The sequence below is a fragment of the Gymnoscopelus braueri genome (genome assembly GCF_963280865.1).
Source record: "Gymnoscopelus braueri genome assembly, chromosome: 22".
NCBI classification, from domain to species: domain Eukaryota; kingdom Metazoa; phylum Chordata; class Actinopteri; order Myctophiformes; family Myctophidae; genus Gymnoscopelus; species Gymnoscopelus braueri.
This window is the reverse complement of record NC_137624.1, coordinates 27401394-27422853: the sequence shown is the minus strand read 5'-3', so window position 1 is coordinate 27422853 and position 21460 is coordinate 27401394. Positions and strand designations below refer to the sequence as shown.

The 21460-nt window shown below is 42.7% G+C and overlaps 1 protein-coding gene across 1 annotated transcript; it reads left to right on the top strand.

Moving 5' to 3' along the window:
* The first annotated feature begins 309 nt into the window (after positions 1-309).
* Positions 310-10981, top strand: LOC308078071 (uncharacterized protein). Its single transcript, XM_080419133.1, has 4 exons — positions 310-360; positions 5309-5425; positions 5825-5962; positions 10873-10981. Exons 1-4 carry the CDS (start codon positions 336-338, stop codon positions 10920-10922), a joined length of 330 nt encoding a protein of 109 aa, XP_080275259.1. The 5' UTR covers positions 310-335; the 3' UTR covers positions 10923-10981.
* Positions 10982-21460: the final 10479 nt, after the last annotated feature.

The following is a 21460-nucleotide window of genomic DNA, read 5'->3' as shown; positions in this document are numbered from 1 at the left end:
AATGTCTCATAAAGGAGGTGAAACCCGTCTCATAAAGGAGGTGAAAAACGTCTCATAAAGGAGGTGAAAAACGTCTCATAATGGAGGTAAAAACAATGGAGTCTGTACGGCCGAAGATAAATGAACACATGACGTCGGTGGGAGAGGAGATATTGTGTTTTTTGGACAAACAACAGCGTGGTGCTGATGTTTGTTGTGTGAAGCTTGTCAGAGTGTTTGTGTTGGAGCGCCTCAGTGCGGCTGCAGAGTTCATGTGCAACCTCTTCCAGAGAGAGATAGAGACACTAGAAACTCTGCTGGAGAAACAAAACAAACTGCTGGACATTGATTTTGATATGGACATCGATCTACACACTGCAGGTATGTCTGTTACACACACAACACCAACTATGTCTGTTACACACACAACATCAAACTAAACACTGAAGTTATGTCTGTTACACACACAACATACAACTACACACTGCAAGTATATCTGTTACATACACAACATCAAACTACACACTGCAGGTATGTGTGTTACAAACACAACATCAAACTACACACTGCAGGTATGACACAGTGTTTGATCATTGCTTGCAGGTCAATAGACCAGCCAGTATGCTCTATTTTGATGACTGGGTTTAAGTCCTCATCCCATATTGCTGTGATCATTTCTGTAACCTACATTACATTACATTACAGTCATTTAGCAGACGCTTTTATCCAAAGCGACTTACAATAAGTGTATTCAACATAGGTAGGGAACGAAAACTACTAATCACCAGAAGTCTTTAGTGCATTTTCTGCAAAAACAAGCAACCAAGAGTATACCTAGCGCTAAGGTAACAGTGCAATATATCAGCTACCTATTTCCTTAAACAGATGAGACAAAATAGCTAAATCAAATGAGCATGAGCTAAAACAAATAAGTGTATCGACTAAACAAGATCCAATAAACAATACAGCAATAGAAAACAAGCGTTCGTACAACTAGTTAACAACAAGTAGGTCAGGCAGAGAGGAGGGGTAGTGTTTCCTGAAGAGGTGGGTTTTCAGTCTGCGGCGAAATATGGGCAGTGACTCTGCTGTCCTAACATCAGTGGGAAGTTCATTCCACCACTGTGGGGCCAGAACTGAAAAGAGTCGTGACCGTGTGGATCTGCCAGAAGGACCCTTGAGTGACGAGGCAATCAGTCGCCCCGAGGTGGCAGACCGAAGTGGTCGGGCAGGGGTGTAGGCATCGACCATAGCCCGGAGGTAAGAAGGAGCTGTTCCTTTCACTGCCCTATAGGCTAGCACCAGGGTTTTGAACTGGATGCGAGCCGCTACGGGGAGCCAGTGTAGAGAATGGAGAAGGATAGTTGTGTGGGAGAACTTGGGGCGGTTGAACACCAGACGAGCCGCAGCTTTCTGAACAAGCTCCAGAGGTCTGATGGCAGATGCCGGAGCACCAGCAAGGAGGGAGTTGCAGTAGTCCAGGCGGGAGATGACGAGAGCCTGGATAAGCACCTGGGCTGCCTTCTCCGTGAGGAAGGGGCGAATCCTCCTGATGTTGTAGAGGAGGAATCTGCAGGACCTTGTCACTGATGCGATGTTTGCCGAGAACGTCAGTTGATCGTCCAGGGTCACACCCAGATTCTTCGCAGTCCGAGTTGAGGTCACCACAGCATTATCAATGGTGATGGCCATTTCTCGGTGCGGACAGCCCTTCCCCGGGAGGAACATCAGCTCGGTCTTGTCCAGGTTGAGCTTCAGGTGGTTTGTCGACATCCACTCCGAGATGTCAGCCAGACAAGCAGCAATGCGTGCCTCCACTTGGGTATCAGAGGGGGGGAATGAGAGGATCAGCTGGGTGTCATCGGCATAGCAGTGGTAGGAAAAGCCATGGGAGTGGATGACAGCACCCAGTGATGTAGTGTAGAGAGAGAAAAGAAGAGGACCCAGAACCGAGCCTTGGGGAACCCCAGTTGTGAGCCTGTGTGGTTCTGACACAGACCCTCTCAGCATCACCTGGTACGTCAGGTAGGATGTAAACAGGGAGAGTGCAGAGCCTGAGACACCCATCCCCTCGAGGGTGGAGAGGAGGATCTGATGGTTCACTGTGTCGAACGCTGCAGACAGGTCCAGGAGTATCAGAACGGAGGAGAGAGAGTTCGCTCTAGCGGCATGGAGCGACTCCGTCACTGCCAGGAGGGCAGTCTCTGTCGAGTGACCCACTTTGAACCCAGACTGGTTGGAGTCCAGGAGGTTGTTCTGGTGGAGATAGGAGGACAGTTGTTTAAAGACAGCACGTTCGAGAGTTTTAGATAGGAAGGATAGAAGGGAAACCGGTCTGTAGTTCTTGATCTCAGAGGGGTCAAGTGTCGGTTTCTTCAGGAGGGGGGTGACTCTGGCAGTCTTGAAAGTAGAGGGAAAGTAGCCAGATGTCAGAGAGGTGTTAATAAGGTGGGTTAAGAAGGGAAGAAGTTCAGGTGCAATAGACTGCAACAGAGTGGATGGGACCGGGTCCAGAGAGCATGAGGTGGGGCGACTAGAGGTAACAAGGAGAAGGACCTCATTAGGGGAGGGGAGAGAAGTGGGATAGAGAGGGGATGGGGGGGGGGGGGGAGAGGAGTAGATGAAGGTAGAGAGGGGGGGGTGGCAGGCAGACGGGTGTGGGTAGTGCGCAGGGCACCAGCCGGGGGAGGAGGGAAGGAGGATCGGATATCGTTCACCTTCTTGTCAAAGAAGTTGGCGAAATCGTCAGGGAGGAGGGACGAGGAGGGAGGAGGGGGTGGTGGTTGCAGGAGAGAGGAGAAAGTTTCAAAGAGTTTTTTAGGGTTGGAAGCAGAAGCCTGAATTTTAGTGCAGAAAAAAGCAGCTTTAGCAGCTGATAGAGAGGAGGAAAAAGTAGAGATGAGAGATTGGAAGGTGAGAAGGTCCTCCAGGAGGTTGCCATTTCTCCATTTGCGCTCAGCCGCTCTCAGGCTCCGTCTCTCAGTCCGCACTGAGTCCGACAACCAGGGGGCAGGTGGAGTTTGGCGTGCAGGCCTGGTGGTGAGGGGACAGAGATGGTCGAGAGAAGAGGATAGAGTAGAGAAAAGAAGATCTGTGGCGGTATCAGGGGATAGAAGAGCAAAGGATTCAGGGGCAGGGAGAGCAGAGAGAACAGAAGAGGAAAGATCAGTGGAGGAAAGTGAGCGAAGATTGTGACGTGAGGAAATCATGTGGGTAGGGAGGGGCTGTGAGGGGGGAGAGGAGAGAGAGAGAGAGTAGGACATGAAGTAGTGATCAGAGAGTTTCTTACCCTTTTCACTGGAAAGAGGAGTGACAGACAGGTTAGCAATAGAGCAGCCTCTGGTGAAGATCAGGTCCAGTTGGTTGCCCGCCTCATGGGTAGGAGGAGATGGGGAAATAACTAGGTCAAAGGCGGCGAGAAACGAAAGTAGTGGGTCTAGCTGCTTCTCAGTCGGGAGGTTGAAGTCACCCAGAAGGATGAATCCAAAGCCATCGACAGGGAAGTGGGAGACTAGATGGTCCAGTTCCTCCAGGAAGCCAACAGCAGGGCCCGGTGGGCGATAAACAACTGCAATGGTGAGCTTGACTGGATGAGAAACAGTGACCACATGAAATTCAAATGAGGTAGGAGAGAATTGTGACAGTGAAACAGGAGAGTATTTCCATTTTCTGGAAATTAGCAGACCAGCCCCACCACCTGTCCGCACGGCTCTGGGAGTGTGAGAGAAAGAGTACACATCTGACAGAGCCGCGGGCGTAGCAGTGTTTTCTGGTCTGATCCAGGTCTCAGTCAGAGCAAGGAAGTTAAGGGAGAGCAAGGATGCGTAGGCTGAGATGAAAGCAGATTTGCCTTCCACCACAGCCGAGTGGCAATTCCAAAGCCCTCCCGTTACCACTTGCTCGACGTGAGTGGAAAGAGTAGGATAGATTAGATTAGTTGTATCGCGACATCTGGGTGTAACCCAGTGTTTTTGCGACCACCAGGAAGAGGAGAGGACAGGAATAGGAAGAAAACACATCGTAGATCACTAAACATATACACACTACTATATCTATCACACTACTATATATGTCACTAAACACTGATGCTGCTTATGAAGAGAAGAAGCACTCAATGTGGAAGGTCGTGAATTGACTAAGTCGGGTTTTGACAAAGTCGCCTCTTGACTTTGTCCGCCTAGCCTTCGTTTGCTAGCCGCTTTGAAAGCTACCGCTTTCAGAGCAGGTGGTTTAAAACGACTTCAACTGATTGCTAATTGTCTGTCAGGACTGGAGCCCCTAGTATGAACAAGGCAATAGGCCTGGTTCAGGTCAAACTCCCTCTGATAGGGCAATCAGGTCACACCTCACAATATACCTCTAATGCTTTTAAACAAATTACTTTTAAACACAAACTAACTATATACAGCACTGATACTCTGAAGCAAGCAAAGTACAGCTAAGCAACCTGATAATACAAGAAAAGATATACTCAGACTACAGGTGAGTCAGGCAGTTACAGAGTTCCTCCAGGAGAACCTACACACACAGACAGACAGACAGACAGACAGACAGACAGACAGACAGACAGACAGACAGACAGACAGACAGACAGACAGACAGACAGACAGACAGACAGACAGACAGACAGACAGACAGGACAAGACAGAGTTATGGAATCCAATTGATTGAAATCCGTCGCCACGATGGAGTTTAATCCATGTGATCACATGGAGTCAGAGATCATCATTGGTTCCCATGGGAATCCTGAGATCTACGTGATTCTCACCGTTTATTTTTTTTCTTTACACATCGTTGGTGTCGGGCAGAAACCTTGTATCTCCATTTTTTAACTTTTTTTGTTTGTATTTACATTAATGCCCTAATTTATCATACTAACTACAGTGTCAAACAAAAGTAGCCAAAATAGCAGATTTACAAGCTTTTGAGCTGCTATTTTTGCTACTATTTGAATTAGAATTCAGGTTTCCACCTGCCGGCAACAATATTTTACCTGCTTCTGTTATCTATCTTCTATATTATATCTATCAAACTGATTGGTTGTTTCAAATATGAAATAAAAAAATACTGCTTGCTAGATTTCATTTTGAGTTTAGATTTATAATTGTTGTTTTTTTATTAAACATTCTGGTTTATAATATGAATCAATTCTGGTTCAGTTTTATACAGGAGTTTTAGGCTGTTTATAAAATGTAATATGATTACTGTCTTATAGTTTCTACATAGTCTAATCCTTATTAATGTCACATCAACGTCTTTATTATTAGAGTCCTTATTCGTGTCAGAAAGTCCTTATTCTTAAAGTGTGTACGGTACTCCTTCATTCCAGACCAGTGTGTGGAGTCCAGTCTGCAGGTGAAGATCAGTTCTCCAGCCCGAACAGTTTATATTAAACAGGAACCTGAAGACCACATTAAACAGGAACCTGAAGACCACCTGGATCTCAGTAAGTTTCAAGCACTCTTTCTTTATTGAATTTTTTGGTGAAAGTGGGCCGGTACTGAGGGTGTAAAGATGAACCGATATGAATATTGATTTAAGCATTAACAATGTGACTACATTAATGCATGGACCCCTGCATCTATCTAAATGTACCATGGATTGGACGATGGTTCGTTTATACAATTATGAATGGGTTCACTGAAGCTGTGCAGTTAATTCTACTTCAGTATTAACTAACCTGCTGCAGAAGACTCACTGATCTAACATAAGCAAGTTATTACTTTCAAAATAATAGGGACCGCCTCTCAATCAGCTCGTCTCGCATATTCTCTGAATGCTGCAGAGTGCAGTCAGGAGATAATGGATTCAAACCTTTTATAGTCTTTTTGTATGTTTTTCCTAGACTTCCTGCACGCCCCTGTGTGTAAAGAGGAGGTTTTACCTGAAGAGGAGTGGAGCTTCAGTCTGGTCCAGGAGGAACCACAACTTCCACAGATTAAAGAGGAACAGGAGGAGCTACTTCAAAGACCAGAAGAGGCTGGTGGGTCAACGTTGACTTTACTAGCAGTAAAAAGTGAAGATGAGGATGAAAACAGAGAGACAGAGCCTGTAGCCAGCACCTCAACTGAACACATGAAAACACAAGCTGATGTAGAGGACTGTGGAACATCACAACTAACTAGTGGTGACCAGCTCCTCTCTTCACACTGTTCTGAATCGGTCACTGAAGACAGTGATGAGTGGGAGGAGACTAGGGGAGATCAGTCAGCTTTAAAAACACTGAAATCACACAAGACACAAAATGTGGGAGGACAGCACAAGCTGTCCCAGGACCTGAAATCATCAAAACAAACTCACTCCATGAGGAGTCACGGAGAGAAGAAAAGTTTTAGTTGTACAGAGTGCGACAACATATTTAATCGTAAGTCGCATCTGAAGAGACACACAATGATTCACACAGGGGAAAAGCCCTTTGCTTGTACAGTATGTGGTAAAGGCTGTGCTCACAAGAGTAATCTAAAAGCACACATGAGGACTCATACAGGTGAAAAGCCCTTTTCTTGTAAAGTTTGTGGTAAAGGCTGTCTTCACAAGGGTAATCTAACAAGACACATGAGGACTCATACAGGTGAAAAGCTCTTTTCTTGTAAAGTTTGTGGTAAAGGCTTTACTCAGACGGGTAATCTAAAAGCACACATGAGGACTCATACAGGTGAAAAGCCCTTTTCTTGTAAAGTTTGTGGTAAAGGCTGTCTTCACAAGGGTAATCTAACAAGACACATGAGGACTCATACAGGTGAAAAGCTCTTTTCTTGTAAAGTTTGTGGTAAAGGCTTTACTCAGACGGGTAATCTAAAAACACACATGAGGACTCATACAGGTGAAAAGCCCTTTTCTTGTAAAGTTTGTGGCAAAGGCTTTACTCGGACAGGTGATCTAAAAACACACATGAGGACTCATACAGGTGAAAAGCCCTTTTCTTGTAAAGTCTGTGGTAAAGGCTTTACTCAGACGGGTGATCTAAAAACACACATGAGCACTCATACAGGTGAAAAGCCCTTTTCTTGTAAAGTTTGTGGTAAAGGCTGTCTTCACAAGGGTAATCTAACAAGACACATGAGGACTCATACAGGTGAAAAGCTCTTTTCTTGTAAAGTTTGTGGTAAAGGCTTTACTCAGACGGGTAATCTAAAAACACACATGAGGACTCATACAGGTGAAAAGCCCTTTTCTTGTAAAGTTTGTGGCAAAGGCTTTACTCGGACGGGTGATCTAAAAACACACATGAGGACTCATACAGGTGAAAAGCCCTTTTCTTGTAAAGTCTGTGGTAAAGGCTTTACTCAGACGGGTGATCTAAAAACACACATGAGCACTCATACAGGTGAAAAGCCCTTTTCTTGTAAAGTTTGTGGTAAAGGCTGTCTTCACAAGGGTAATCTAACAAGACACATGAGGACTCATACAGGTGAAAAGCTCTTTTCTTGTAAAGTTTGTGGTAAAGGCTTTACTCAGACGGGTAATCTAAAAACACACATGAGGACTCATACAGGTGAAAAGCCCTTTTCTTGTAAAGTTTGTGGCAAAGGCTTTACTCGGACGGGTGATCTAAAAACACACATGAGGACTCATACAGGTGAAAAGCCCTTTTCTTGTAAAGTCTGTGGTAAAGGCTTTACTCAGACGGGTGATCTAAAAACACACATGAGGACTCATACAGGTGAAAAGCCCTTTTCTTGTAAAGTCTGTGGTAAAGGCTTTACTCAGACGGGTGATCTAAAAACACACATGAGGACTCATACAGGTGAAAAGCCCTTTTCTTGTAAAGTCTGTGGTAAAGGCTTTACTCAGACGGGTAGTCTAAAAACACACATGAGCACTCATACAGCTGAAAAGCCTTTAGTTTAAGACATATGACCATTCAGTCTAATCCTGGATGATGATGAGAAGGATACTAAAGCAGAGGAATCACGTAATCTGATGTTCTATTCGCCATGATGGTATTTATATTTGTTTTATTTTTCGTATTTGTCGTTATAGCATTATTCCCTCCAGCTCATTCACTAGTACAATATGAGCATCACTGTGTCTGTCCACATTCGTCAGGATTTAACAAGTCATATTGTAAGGCTACTTCTTGGCCTCAATCACAAAACCCACCTAACCCCTGCTCATTTTGTTAGGATTGGATGGCTTAGGGTTGAGGACAGAGTACAGCAACTTGCTATGGGCCTGGTCTTCAAGATACACCAAAACATTGGGATCCCCCTGTATTTGTCAAAATGTTAATGAAGTCCATGATCATAACACCAGAGGCAGCTCCACAAATCATGTTCAACCCAGATTTGGCTCAACTAAGGGAATGAACTCGTTCTCATGCTATTCATCAAAAATGTGGAATGCCCTACCAAAAGCAGTAAAGGAGTGTAAACCCCTACTCACTTTCAAAACTGCCCTAAAGATACACCTTCAGGAGGCTGCAATTCGAAAATGGCCCCTGTCTAAGTCTTAACCTACCCCCCCCTCCTTCATTTTCCTCTTTTGTATATATATATTTTTGGGCGGTGAACCCACCCCTATATGTGAGGTTTGGATATTTGCACCCCCCAATCCTGCGCTGTGATTGGCCACCAGTGTACCCCCCTAACCCTGCACCGTGATTGGCCAATCACAGTCTATTCAGGACTGTGATTGGCTAGTGAAACATGACACATGTGCATAGCCCTATAAATAGGACTATGCACTTAAAAAAAACACATTTATGTTTTTTTTTAAAGTGAATCGACTCCATTCAGTATTGTGATTAGCTAGCAAGACACCTCCCACTTAACACTGGGTGTTTTTTCTCTCTTCATACCAGTAACCTGGAAGCTGATTGTATGACATTCTGTATAGTAGTGTGTATATCTGTCTGCCTCTTATATGTCATCATGATTTGTGTGCATGGGGTTCTCATCTTAAAACAAGCTGCGTGCTTAATGAGAGTTCCAGTTTAGTAGACCTTGTATTGTGAATTTGTACTGTTATGTACTGTCATGTACTATTCTCATGTCTTACTAAATAAACTACATCAATCAATCAATATTCATTCATATTCATGCTATAATTATTATGTTCATTGATTTGCAGTAAATAATGGTGCAGTAAAGTGCTGACAAGCTGCTAGGTTTGTGTAGCTGTTCACTGTGTGTTATTTAGATTGTTAAAATATCATAGTACATAGTATGGTAGATGCCAGGGAGATAGTGTACATCATCACTTAGTTTTATTACCTGCTTATATTATACAGAATTTTTGTCTTTATAGGTGTTTTTATAAACTCAGATCTGCTTTTATGTACATAAAATATGTTTTTTTGGGGTTTGGTTTTGTTTTATACAAGTTTCACCACCACAGTTCCTCTATGTGTGCTATATCATTCAAATATCCAACTTCTTGTTTATGCCCAGAATGACAGGATATCCACAGGTTCTGTAGAAATGTTTAGCAATTATAGAAATAATAGTAAATAAATAAATTCGATAAAAACTCACAACGATGTGTTGTGAGCTTGTATTTGTATTTTTATCTGGGATTAGTCACCTTTACAACGAGGTACAGCTTGAAAGCATTGGGCATTCATGGAATGAGCAACACAGGCAAACGTGTGGTAGCGCAGAGCAAAAATTAGCCAAAATCACCCAATATGCTTTTGCTGGTAATTGCTCTTGTTTTGAGCGACCTGCCAACACACACCTGCTGAGAGGTGGGTTCTGAAACTTTGCGTTCTGCAACATGGGTTCTGCAACTTTGTTGAGTTTGTGTATGCTCCAAGCAGCAGCACTGCCCCCATAGAAAGATGGCCACGTTTGTCCCTTCAGGATAAGGCCTGTGCAATAGGGCAAGTGAAGCTGGTGTTCCGTTACGCAGATTAAGCATTATTTGATGTCAGCCCTGGTACCATTTGCAGGCAGGTGTGTACCAGTCAAAGGTGTGTGACACCTGAGCATGGGCCCTGCAACTTTTGACAAATCTTGCCTGTAAATCTATGGTTCCTCAGTGAAGCAAGGGGTCTGGGTTGTTGTCTTCCTTGTTGACTTCACCAGTCTCACAGAACTTAGTCCTAAGTTTGGAAAAGGTACCAGGGCTAACACCAAATAATGCTGTCACTCTGCATAACGGAACACCAGCTTCACTTGCCCTGTTGCACGGGCCTTATCCTGACAAAAGTGGCATCTTTCCATGGGGGCAGTGTTGCTGCTTGGAGCATACACAAACTCAACAAAGTTGCGGAACCCATGTTAAGGTGCCAGTCACTCACCTGTGATGGCAGTCACACACCTGTGACTGGCACACACCTAAAGCCCATTGAATGTCATGAATGTCATGAATGTCACGACATTGAATGTCAGCAGAAAAGTCTAACAGGCCATTTTGGCACATTTTTGCCCACACGTTTGCCTGTGTTGCTCATTCCATGAATGAACTAATCACAGATAAAAATGATATATAACACTTTACTGATTGGTATTAGTAAAGGGGAGATATAATGGCCCAAATTCAAGTTTCCTTACATTTTGTGAGCAGTTTTATATAAGTGGATTTCATACATTGTGATTGCCTCCTAAAACAGAGCTAAGCCTTTTTGAGATGCTGATGGAGATTACCATAATAGTAATTTCTTTAGCTACTGATGATTTTATTATTTTTAATTATTTCTTATTTTAATATAAATTAGCATGCTGATTATATGGTTATAGGCTAACATTCATCCTAGTTAGTACAGTAATGTGTTAATTGCCTCCTTATTGATCTGTACCCAGTATTACAGTTACTTGCAATACCGGTATTTTTATCAGTCGATTTGAGTATGCAATTGATCGTTAATCAGATATCAGCCAAAATGTTAATATTGTGCATCACTAATTTGAGTAGTAGACAAGATGGTTAATGCTATTCCCTTTCCCCCAGGGCCAAGCTCAGACCAGCACTTCTGGCACGTCAACAGCAATGCAGTATGACCACATCGTGCTCACATTGGATGGCCAGGTGATCACAGATGAGAGTGAGTACATCTCCATGGCACTAGGACTCCTATTGTGTGTATATTTTGTGTTCAGAATCCAGTACCCTAAGTTGTTCTGAAATTGAAGGATGCAGGCAAAGTTCCTGTCACATCAAAAAAGAATGTACAACTCCATCTGTGAGTAGCTTGTAGGAGTCAGTATTCTCTCTAGATTTTGTCCTGACATTTCAGCACTGATGTTCAAGTTAGCGATATTGAGTGTATGTGTATTAATGATATAGAGGATATTTTATCATACTTTCAATACATTATTTATTTGCTAAAATAAATAAAACGTTTGAAAAGGTTATGTATTGTGTTTATCAGTATGCTTCTAGTACAGAATTCAGAATCTTTTAAGCCCTATTTGGTAAGAAATGATCAATATTTTTGAGTGGAAGTGTGATTTAGAAGCATATGAAGTAATCTATGGTGGTATCTGGCATGATTTAATTGCCGTACTATACTGTAAACAATATAGTGCTATTTGGCACCTCTAGTGGTGCTATATAGCACCTTTCTGGTTCTATATAGCACCCTTTGACAAAGGTGCTATAGCACCTTTAAAGACTGGTGCTATTTAGCACCATTTGACAAATGGTGCTAAATAGCACCTTAATAACAGGTGCTATATGGCACCATTTGACAAAGGTCCTATACCTTTAAAGATTGGTGCTATATAGCACCAAAAAAGGTCCCCCTATGATTACGAGACAAATAACCGATTTTGGTGCTATATAGCTAGTTGAGTAGCCTAACTATACTATCTAATAAAGATAATAGTAATAATAAAACTTGCACACCAATTTTTGGTTATTATGGTCAATGGAATCTGCCCCATAGCCCGGACGAACGGTGGGTGGAAATAATGGATGCCACATCATGGTCAATGCAGTGTTAAAACTGTTGGCGTGAACACAATTTGACTTCAGTGTAGTGAATTCATATTACATTGTATTCAACAGCGCACACTCACCTTGCACTCCCATTCTAATAGAACAATAAGTGAGAAAGGGCTGACATGAAATAAATTTAAGTTGGAAATGACGGAGATATGGCCATCATTTTGTTTACACTGCTTTGTAATTGGACTGTCGAATGGAACCAAACAGATAGCATACTCAAACAGATAGGATTGTTGACCGCTATGCTCATTATAGCTTGATTTCTGTTTTTGCTGTGTAGACATGCCTGGCTACCCGCAGCAATCATACGCTCTTCCTCTGTACTTTCACTTGACACATCTGTCTGGAACATTTTCAATGAATCCCTTAGGGGCTACGCCAGAGCGAGTTAAAATAAATTAATAACAAGGACACTGATTCGGCTGGTTGTTTTTAAGAGGCACAGGTATGTTGGTGGCAGAGCTGAGGTCCATAGATGATTTTTTAAAAAAAATAGGGATGGACAGCAAAGCAAATATGAGTGCTGGAAGACTGTGGGTACAGTAGAGAAATGTACTTACAGTTAACTCAACAAGATCTGTGGGAATGTCTTGGGCTCTGGTGCCTGTCTACCTTCGTTGTAAACATTGATAGAGAATGTGGAGCCGAGTGTGAAGATGAGGTTTTATACTACTTCAGTCGTACTACAGCAGTGTCACGCACCAAAAATAACACAACGCATTGCATCCTATATAGTCATCTTTTTATGAATGTAGTTGTAATTGTGTAATAAGTGCTGATCATGTTTTTAAATAGTTAAATATTGTATTTTATTCTGCTAAATCTCAGTCCAGTTGAGGCTGTTGGGCTCCTCCGATTTACATATTCATATGGTGCTGTTGCATTCCGTTTCCGTTATCTTATTGGATCAGGCTTCATACAACATAAATGTAATCAGTATCAGTGGACCACCTGTGGCTGTTACTATCTTTGTTAACTCAAATGTTTTGATGTCAGCATTAAATAACACAATACACAGAGTCCAATTATGGACGTAGCGGTGTGAGCTGACGCTGTGAGTGGTTTCCCCGCATGAACGTATAGCAGCATGAGCTGAGCTTTGATTGGCGTATAGCAGTGTGAGACGAGCTGTGTGTTTCGCTGTATGCATGTGGCAGCGTGCGCCGAGCTGCGTGGTTCACTGTGTGCAGGTAGCAGCATGAGGCTGAGCGGAGTGGTGTGGTTCACTGTATGCACGTAGCAGCATGAGCAGAGCTGAGCTGTATGGTGTTCACTGTATGCATATGGCTGTGTGAGCTGAGCAGTCTACTTTTGTGGGGACAGAGATATCATAGCCACGGGCAGCTATAGGGGTGTTTTACAGTATACTATACATGTTGCATAATTAGGGGGCCAAGCACGAATTGCGTATAGGCAGTGGCACCCCATTGTATTTATCCATTGTTATTGATCTAAAATGGTTTGCTTGTGGACGTTTGGGGAAATAATGTGCAATATTCAATAACATTTTTAAATGATACTCAATGCACATATGCGTGGCATATAATTGGTGCTGGTTTCATTTCCTCCTGTTAGCTTTTTGAAGATCAGACATAGTATCACAAATTATGACTCAGAAACGTATTTTAGTTAGATTTATTTGGAAAACCAGCCTACCACCGCCTGGAGTTCAGGCCCGCCTTAAAAAAGTATGACCCTAGTCACTGTGTGTACATTGTAGCAACCACTTGCAGGACTGATAGGCCACGTCTACACGGAGACGTTTTTAGGTGTATCCGCAAAAGTTTTTAATCATTTAGACGTTTCGTCCACACGGAGCCGGCGTTTTGGGTCCGCGAATAGCGAATACGCTCATTTTTTACCGGGTCCCAGAGTGAATAACTCTGAAGACGCCACCCTTGCGTCTCTGTGTGTACACCTAAGACGCATCTTTCCTGAACCGATGACGCCATAGCTCCACCTCTCGCGCCGACCCCCCCCCCCCCCCACGCAAAAACAACAACAAACATGGCGGCCCCCGTTAGCGTTGCGTTTGTGCTGCTACTTAACGTGATAGGGCTTTTACAGCTAAATGTACTGCTCCTACACTACCACCGTCAGCAACAAGTGGACATGGAGAACAGCATAATACAACCTGTTGTTTGTGTTTACATCGCACTCTTCTTCTCTCTTTTTGGTGCTTTGTGGCAGCTTTACAGTGCCACCCACAGGCCGGGCAAGTATACTACAGCGTTTTCAGTGGATTTGTGGTGTTTTCAGTGGTTTCGTGTGGACACACACACATTTCTTGAGACGATGCCGTGTGTACGGTAAACTTTTTGAAAACAACTCTGTGACATTTTTTTAAATGTCTCTGTGTGGACGTGGCCTTAGTTCTACGTATGGGAAGTTAGTCTTGTGGCTTCAAAATGTTTATTGATGTGATTGTAGCACAGTTCATCCTCAGAGCAGACCTTAATTTCTACCTTGCGTCGCCTGAAAACATGGCTGTGCAGCACCATGACACAGAAGAGACTGACTCACCTATCACTGATGCATGTCCACTGACATTTTGAACTAATTGGACACACATGACCTTATGAGGTCTTTCATCTCCACAACCCCCGAGCGCAAGGCCACGTTTGGTTTATTACAATTGACTCACCCTGAAGGCAGCTCAAGGTACAGTAATATGCCGTCCAGACCAAGCACCATAACTATAAATCATTTAAAAAATCGTTCTAACTCAAGTGGATGGCAGAGTTCACACCACAACTACAATAAAATGACAACATCAATGACAACATCAGTGTGGATACCCACATAATTATCGTTGGTAGTTACAGTTGTTACGCTTGGAGTGGACCTTAAGATATGGATAATTACAGCAGAGCCAACACGTTCTCACCCCCTCATCAAATAATAAAAATAATATTATTATTAAAAACAATGGGTAGTCCAATAGACTGTGTTGTCACGTGACTAATGACGGATTGCAGAAGTTTGTCCAATTTGCATACCGATATGGTGGGAATCGGTTATGATCAGTGGACACGAAACCTGACCCAAGCATTGAAATATGATGAGTTGGGAGTAACAATGTATTGGAAGAGCAGTTTAATATTCAGTTGTCAGCGCTTTTTAAAGTCACACTGATCATTTTGCTGCAAAAAGAAAAAAGAAAATGTCATGTCTATTTGGATATGTTCTTGTGTGCCACGTGCAATGGCTTTTGGACCCGTTTGTTGCAGTAGCTTATGGCAGAAATGTGGTGTGCAGTTGCGTGTGATGGTGTGCAGTTGCGTGTCATCTGTCATCTGATAAAACTTGTGTATGCACTGTTATGGCATTCTTATGACCTGTTTTCATAGGCAGTACACTCCTTGATGAACGCGAAGCGTTTAAGCAGAATCCGTCAGTTGCTGCTATGATTCATTTGTGAATAAATTATGTTTGGCAAATTGTAAATCTTTTGCCTTTTTTTTATATCTGGTTTTATCATAGCCATGTTTTTGGCTGTTTGTCTTATTGCCAAATTCAGAGTAAAAATGTTTTAAAGCTTTTAGATGTAAGATGACAGCAGCAGAGTTCTCCGCCGCTTCAGTGGTTCGTTCCTAATCACTGCATGGATGCTTTCTAAAGCCCCAATTGCCAGCCTGCGCACAGTAATATATTTATGGAGTGCTGTGAGTAACCGACGTTGCCCAGTACAAATACACAAAAATGGACCTCCCACTACAGAGCCCCTCATTTAACACCACTTAAAGGTACAATTAGCCTTTTTCACTCACGCTCATGTCATCATCGGTGGCAATTTCAAACACGATTTCAACCTTTTGTTTTGTTACGGCATGTGTGTGTGTGTGTGTGTGTGTGTGTGTGTGTGTGTGTGTGTGTGTGTGTGTGTGTGTGTGTGTGTGTGTGTGTGTGTGTGTGTGTGTGTGTGTGTGTGTGTGTGTGGAGCTGTGTGTGTGGAGCTATTCTCGCAAACTTTTGGACCGATCAGTTACAAACTTTTTTTTCCGGGCATCATTATACTTTTTTGAAATTTGAAATTATGTTTTATTATTGCAAGAACAAAGGCTTCTATTTCAGTGTGAAAACTTTCCTGGAACAGATAGGCTGTAGTTTCCATTAACTTGGAATCCCCACAGATAATCGTTGGTAGGCAGGTTTCCCAACTGGCCACGGCCCACCTCTGAGACGCAGAATGAGTAGACGGAAAAGGTGCCATCTTATAATGAGCATTTAGTGAGGACCAATTATCTATGAAGATATGGTTGGAAATGGGTGAAGTTCTCCTTTAAGCCCCATATACGTTGTCACATTGTGACAATCATGAAGATGTAGCTCATAATGGTATGCCCAAACATCTTCCCATTGCCCTGATACAAAAAGATAGACAGAGAGGGACAGACAAACCCTGTTATAGATGGCTAGGCTCTTTTGGCACCATGCCGTAAAAAACAATGGGGTGATAATGGAAAATTAATTGATATGGAAGGACCATGGTGCTGCAACATTTACTTATACCTACTCATCATGTTTTGCCGCTTGGGCAGGAAACTTTGGCATCCGCATGCTGACACCGAAGGCAACCTTTTGCTTTACTATGGTATGTTGATGCCAAAGGAATGTGGCCCACATTGTTGATGCTAAAGGAGGGTAAAATATCAACTAAAACGTTTGACATTTAAGGTTAGGCACAGTTCAATGTTATGGTTATAGGCAGAGTTATTAACCAATTAAGGTAAAGAAAGGTAATGAAAATATCTCTTAATTTCCTTCAAAACACACTTTTTTCCTCAGGAGTCATTTGATTAAAATGTCTCTACCAATTTCTTATATTCCATACCAATTTCCAAAGTTCGCAGGAGGGGCCTATTTGATAAAGAATACCACAAATTGTGAACACATCGTCCGATTGACATTTCACTCACATGTTGAGGGGACTCTAAACAATACAGAGCCAAAAGATGTTCACCAACAGGGGGTGCCACAAATATAACAAATGCGATTTTTTTGATGCAGAAACATGATTTCACCAAATTAGATGTGAAAGTGAGCATCAAACAGCTTTTGGAGATTTCATACTGTTTACTTGTAATGGCTTTTTTTTGGTTGCTATTTGTAAGTATATGGGGCTTAAGCGGTTACTGCAGGGAGGACAATCACAGCACGCGTGCGCTATTCTGCAAGGCAGAATGTCTTTCAATGCACCATTACAGCAGGTAATTATTTTGAAACAAGAGCTTGATTGGTAAAGTATGTCTTCAAATGTGATAACAATTACGGTTTTGGTTTTATAATAATAGTGCTGTCACACATGCTATGTAATTAAACTACTTTTGAAGGGCAAACTGTGTTGATAGCAAATATGCCTGGCACTGCTGGCAGTGGCTGCAGAAATTTGATCAATTTTTATTTCCAAACAATAGAGAGCTCTGTTGCAGTAATGCAGGCTTGTAGTGAAGGGGCATCAAACAGATGCATGCACAGTCACATTATTCATGGGGCCATGAAATAAAACCATGATGAATGACTGAACTACTCAGTTGTGCAAACATGCAGGCTCATGCATAAATAGAAACACACACACACTCGCTTGCACGCACGCACACAAACACACACACACACACACACACACACACACACACACACACACACACACACACACACACACACACGGCTAGCCATGCGTGCTTGCACACACATCCAAACAAATCACACTTACCGCGCATGCACACACACACACACACACACACACACACACACACACACACACACACACACACACACACACACACACACACACACACACACACACACACACACACACACACACACACACACACACACACACACACACACACACCCACACAGCTTTGAAACCCATTTCAATGGGTCCTGGGCAGAAAGAAAGACTCTTTGAATCTACTTAGCAGTCACTGGGAGCATAGTATCTGCCTAACATTAAGCCCCAGCAAAAAAATAGAAAATAACAAGAAAGACTCAGTCATTTTGACTTAGTATTGATAGACTGCTTTTACTTAGCCTTCTCCGTTGGGCTTTTCTCTTCATCTCTGCATCCTGCATGGTCCATGAAACACCCAGAACAAGTTAATGTCATGAAATGCTGCCAGGGGCAATAAATCATTGAGAGAACCTGGGAGAAATCGCTGAGAGGGCACCTTCCTCTGGGGGCTCGGGTTTGTCAACCCCTGAACTTTCTCCCAGTCCACTGCCCTCTCTACCAACGCTGCTCTGTTGCACACCCACCCAATCAAAGCCCCTCTGTGATGATGATCAAAGACAGGCCACAGAGGGACAGAAGGGGAAAGAAAGACCGAAGGCGCGAGTGAGGGAGGGGACATTTCGGGCCACAGGAGGGTGAGATAATTTTGTCTCTAATGAGCAGACGTGGTGGGGTTAAAGTGTCCATGCCCTCCTGCCCTAAAGCAGCCATGCAGGCAACACACAGACATGTACCAGGTACTGTTGTGTCTGTGTGTGTGCGCGCGCGCGCGTGCGTGCGTGTGCACGTGTGTGTGCATGCGTGTGTGCGATTGAGGTCATAAATAATGTTTGTCTAAACACTGATTCCAGTACAATTTCAATCATAGAGTAACTGGATCTTCGGACGCTGTAGAGTCTACACTGTCAGAAGATCCATTTTCACTAAGTGTAGATCATAGTGTTAGACTGACTCGAAAGTTGCATTGGCCTTCCTCAGGCCTGTTCAATTTAACCTTTATGTACTCCTGTTAGGCCAAATTATTCATCTGTGGATGTGCCAGAACTGCCTCCTGTACAACTACACAAAGACAAAACTGAGAATGGTCTTTGATGCCAAGTAAGAAAGGCAGAATGTTAGTGTGCTCACCTTGACTCCCTGTCTTTGACAGCTAAAATATTGGTGTAGTAGTTATGCATTCAGAATGTTAATAGCCACATCAAATCAATAACAAAGTCAGCCTATTGTCTTCTTAAAGATTTAGCCAGAATGTCTGGATTTATGTCCATGCAAAAGCTTATCTTTGCCTTCTTCAGTACGTTTAGACTACTGCAATAGTCTCAGGTTTCCTCAAAATACTATCAGGCAGCTACAGCTCAATCAGAATGCTGCTGCTAGAGTTTTAACAAGAAGAAAAATAGCTGAACACATTACACCTATTCTCAGACCTCTGCAGTGGCTTCTAGCGAGTCATAGAATTGATTTTATAATACGATTGCTCATCTTTAAATTACTCAATGGTTTAAGGCCAAAATATATCTCCGACTTGCTCTTTCATTATGGACCTTGACGAAGTCTCAGTTTGTTCAAGACGGGTCTAGTAATTGTTCCCAGAGCTATAAACCCAAAACATGGTGAGGCAGTGTTTATTAAACTTTCATAGTTGGAACAAAATTCTGAGGATTTTTTCTTTTGTAATTTGACCTTTATTTATCCAGGTGAATCCTGCTAGGATAAAATATCTCTTTTTATAGGGAGCCCTGTCCAAGATAGCAGCATACAGTTTTATAACAACATAAAAAGAAACATTAAAAGCAACAATAACAAAGGACATAAAACAAACTTGAAAGCACCTATAGCAAAACATAAACTCACAATAAGCTAATTAAGGAAGCAATTGTAATTTCTGAGTTAACTCTGCCACCAAACCATTCACTGCAGTATATTTTTAAGACCTAAACTAGATCATTTCTTCTAGCTGCAGATCTGTCTGCAAGTGGTTCCATGCTGCAGGGGCAGCACACATGAAGGCTCGTTTGTCGAGTTCAATTTGAGCCTTAGGCAGAGTAAGAGGATGTAATTTGAATGCAGACAATACTGGTTTTGTTTGGGATATACCCACAAAGTTAAGAGGGAGACAGTCCAAGTATGGACTTATACATACATATCGTATGCGTCAATGAGTGAGTCTACACAAGGGCAATGAAGGCCTCTCTACTCTGCCATATAAAGACTGTGACATGTAATCAACGCATCTGAATTGCAAGCTGATCCGTCAAACATATCCGTTTACCATGTTATCACGTGCACACACGTGCAGTAACGTGAAAATATTATGCATACACAATATGAAAATATTGTGACACGGTGTGTAGATTATTTGACTTGAGTCAGAGTGTTGGCTCACTTAAAGAAAATGGCTGACAAGTGTGGTCAATGCTTCTGTCCTATTGGTTGGTTCCCGGTCAAGGTTCATTATTGTTGAACCCGGCGCTTCCATGCCCCAGACTTCATGCGCTTCATCGCCTACAACATGCTGCAACGGGACGCTCCACCCCGTTTCTCCTATATAATTGAAACTGACGCTTCTGGTACGTATGAAACAGATGTGTGACTGACCGGGGCTTTATTGACGTTAGTGTCCCTGGTGCGTGTCAAGTATTCACATTGGAAGCACACACAGACTCCCGCATGCTGGGAGTTTGTTGTTCCATTTACTCTCTTCTCCTTCTCTCTCGCTCTGTGCCGAGCGTCGACACTCCAAAATAGAACTGAGCTCTGAGACACGCGTCAACAGGTTTTTGGCGCGTCCAATTGACGCCTCAATTGTAGCTGCAGCTGTTGTAAACAATATGTGATTGATAGCATGTGCGTGTGATGCTCACAGTCTGTCAGGGGCTTATACGGTGCGATGGTGTGTAAGAGCTTTACAGCCTGTGACAAACCTCAACGCACTGTGGTACATATCCAACGAATGCAAGTTTTTGGCAGAGGCATGAACATGATCAAGGAGCAAAGATTAGGCTTTAGTTTCTTAGATTACAATGTAAGATTCAAAAGTTTAAACGATCATCAATTATAATACCTACATAATTTAGTTTTTAACCACATCAACCCTAGTGTCCTTTTTCTGGGGCAAACATTCCGTGAAAATGTTATAGCTAGCTAATAAAATTATAGCTATTTTCAGTGAAGAGATTTGATGTAGAGGGGATAAAAAGGATGGGGCCTCGTATTGAATCCTGGGAGACTCCGGTCAACAAAGTATTTAAGTGGTTAATGTCACAGCACTGCAAATTTACAATGTTTAGGAAGATAAATGTCTCCCTGGCTTTGGGGAAAAACACAAACAAAAACATCCATTTACGGTAGTTTTTGTAGTGTTTAGCGCACGTTTAAAAATCAAGAGATCAAGAGTGGCACCACAGCAGTAAAATACATTGTCGTCTACAGTAAGTTGTTTACAACAGTAAAGAGAAGTGGAACCGGTGTAGAACCTTTGGGGACCCCTGACTATACACTGCAATGTTTAGCAAAGAATTTAACACACCGTGTCCTTTCAGAAAGGTAATTTTCAAACCAGCCAACAGCCTGCTCAGACAAACCAATATTAAGCAGTCATTGTTTTAAAATAATATGGTCAACTCTATGTACGGATTTTTGAAGATCAATAAAAAAAGAGTGGCTCCGGTTTTTTGTGATCCAATGATTCAATTGCTGTATATCATTCACAGCCTTTAAGGAAGCTGTTATGGTACTGTGTTGCCTCCGGAAGCCAGGTTGGTAAGGTGAAAGGATGTTGTTAGCACTCGGGAACTCGTTCAGTTGATCATTTATCAATCTTTCGAGGACCTTCAAGGACCTTCGACAAGGCGG

What these genes read in the sequence shown, in the direction of transcription:
- LOC308078071 (XM_080419133.1), top strand. Translation starts at nt 336, where the DNA reads ATGGACATCGATCTACACACTGCAG. An exon ending in TGAAGACCACCTGGATCTCA is followed by an intron (nt 5,426 to 5,824) that starts GTAAGTTTCAAG and finishes TGTTTTTCCTAG; the next exon opens with ACTTCCTGCACGCCCCTGTG. An exon ending in TCAAAGACCAGAAGAGGCTG is followed by an intron (nt 5,963 to 10,872) that starts GTGGGTCAACGT and finishes CCTTTCCCCCAG; the next exon opens with GGCCAAGCTCAGACCAGCAC.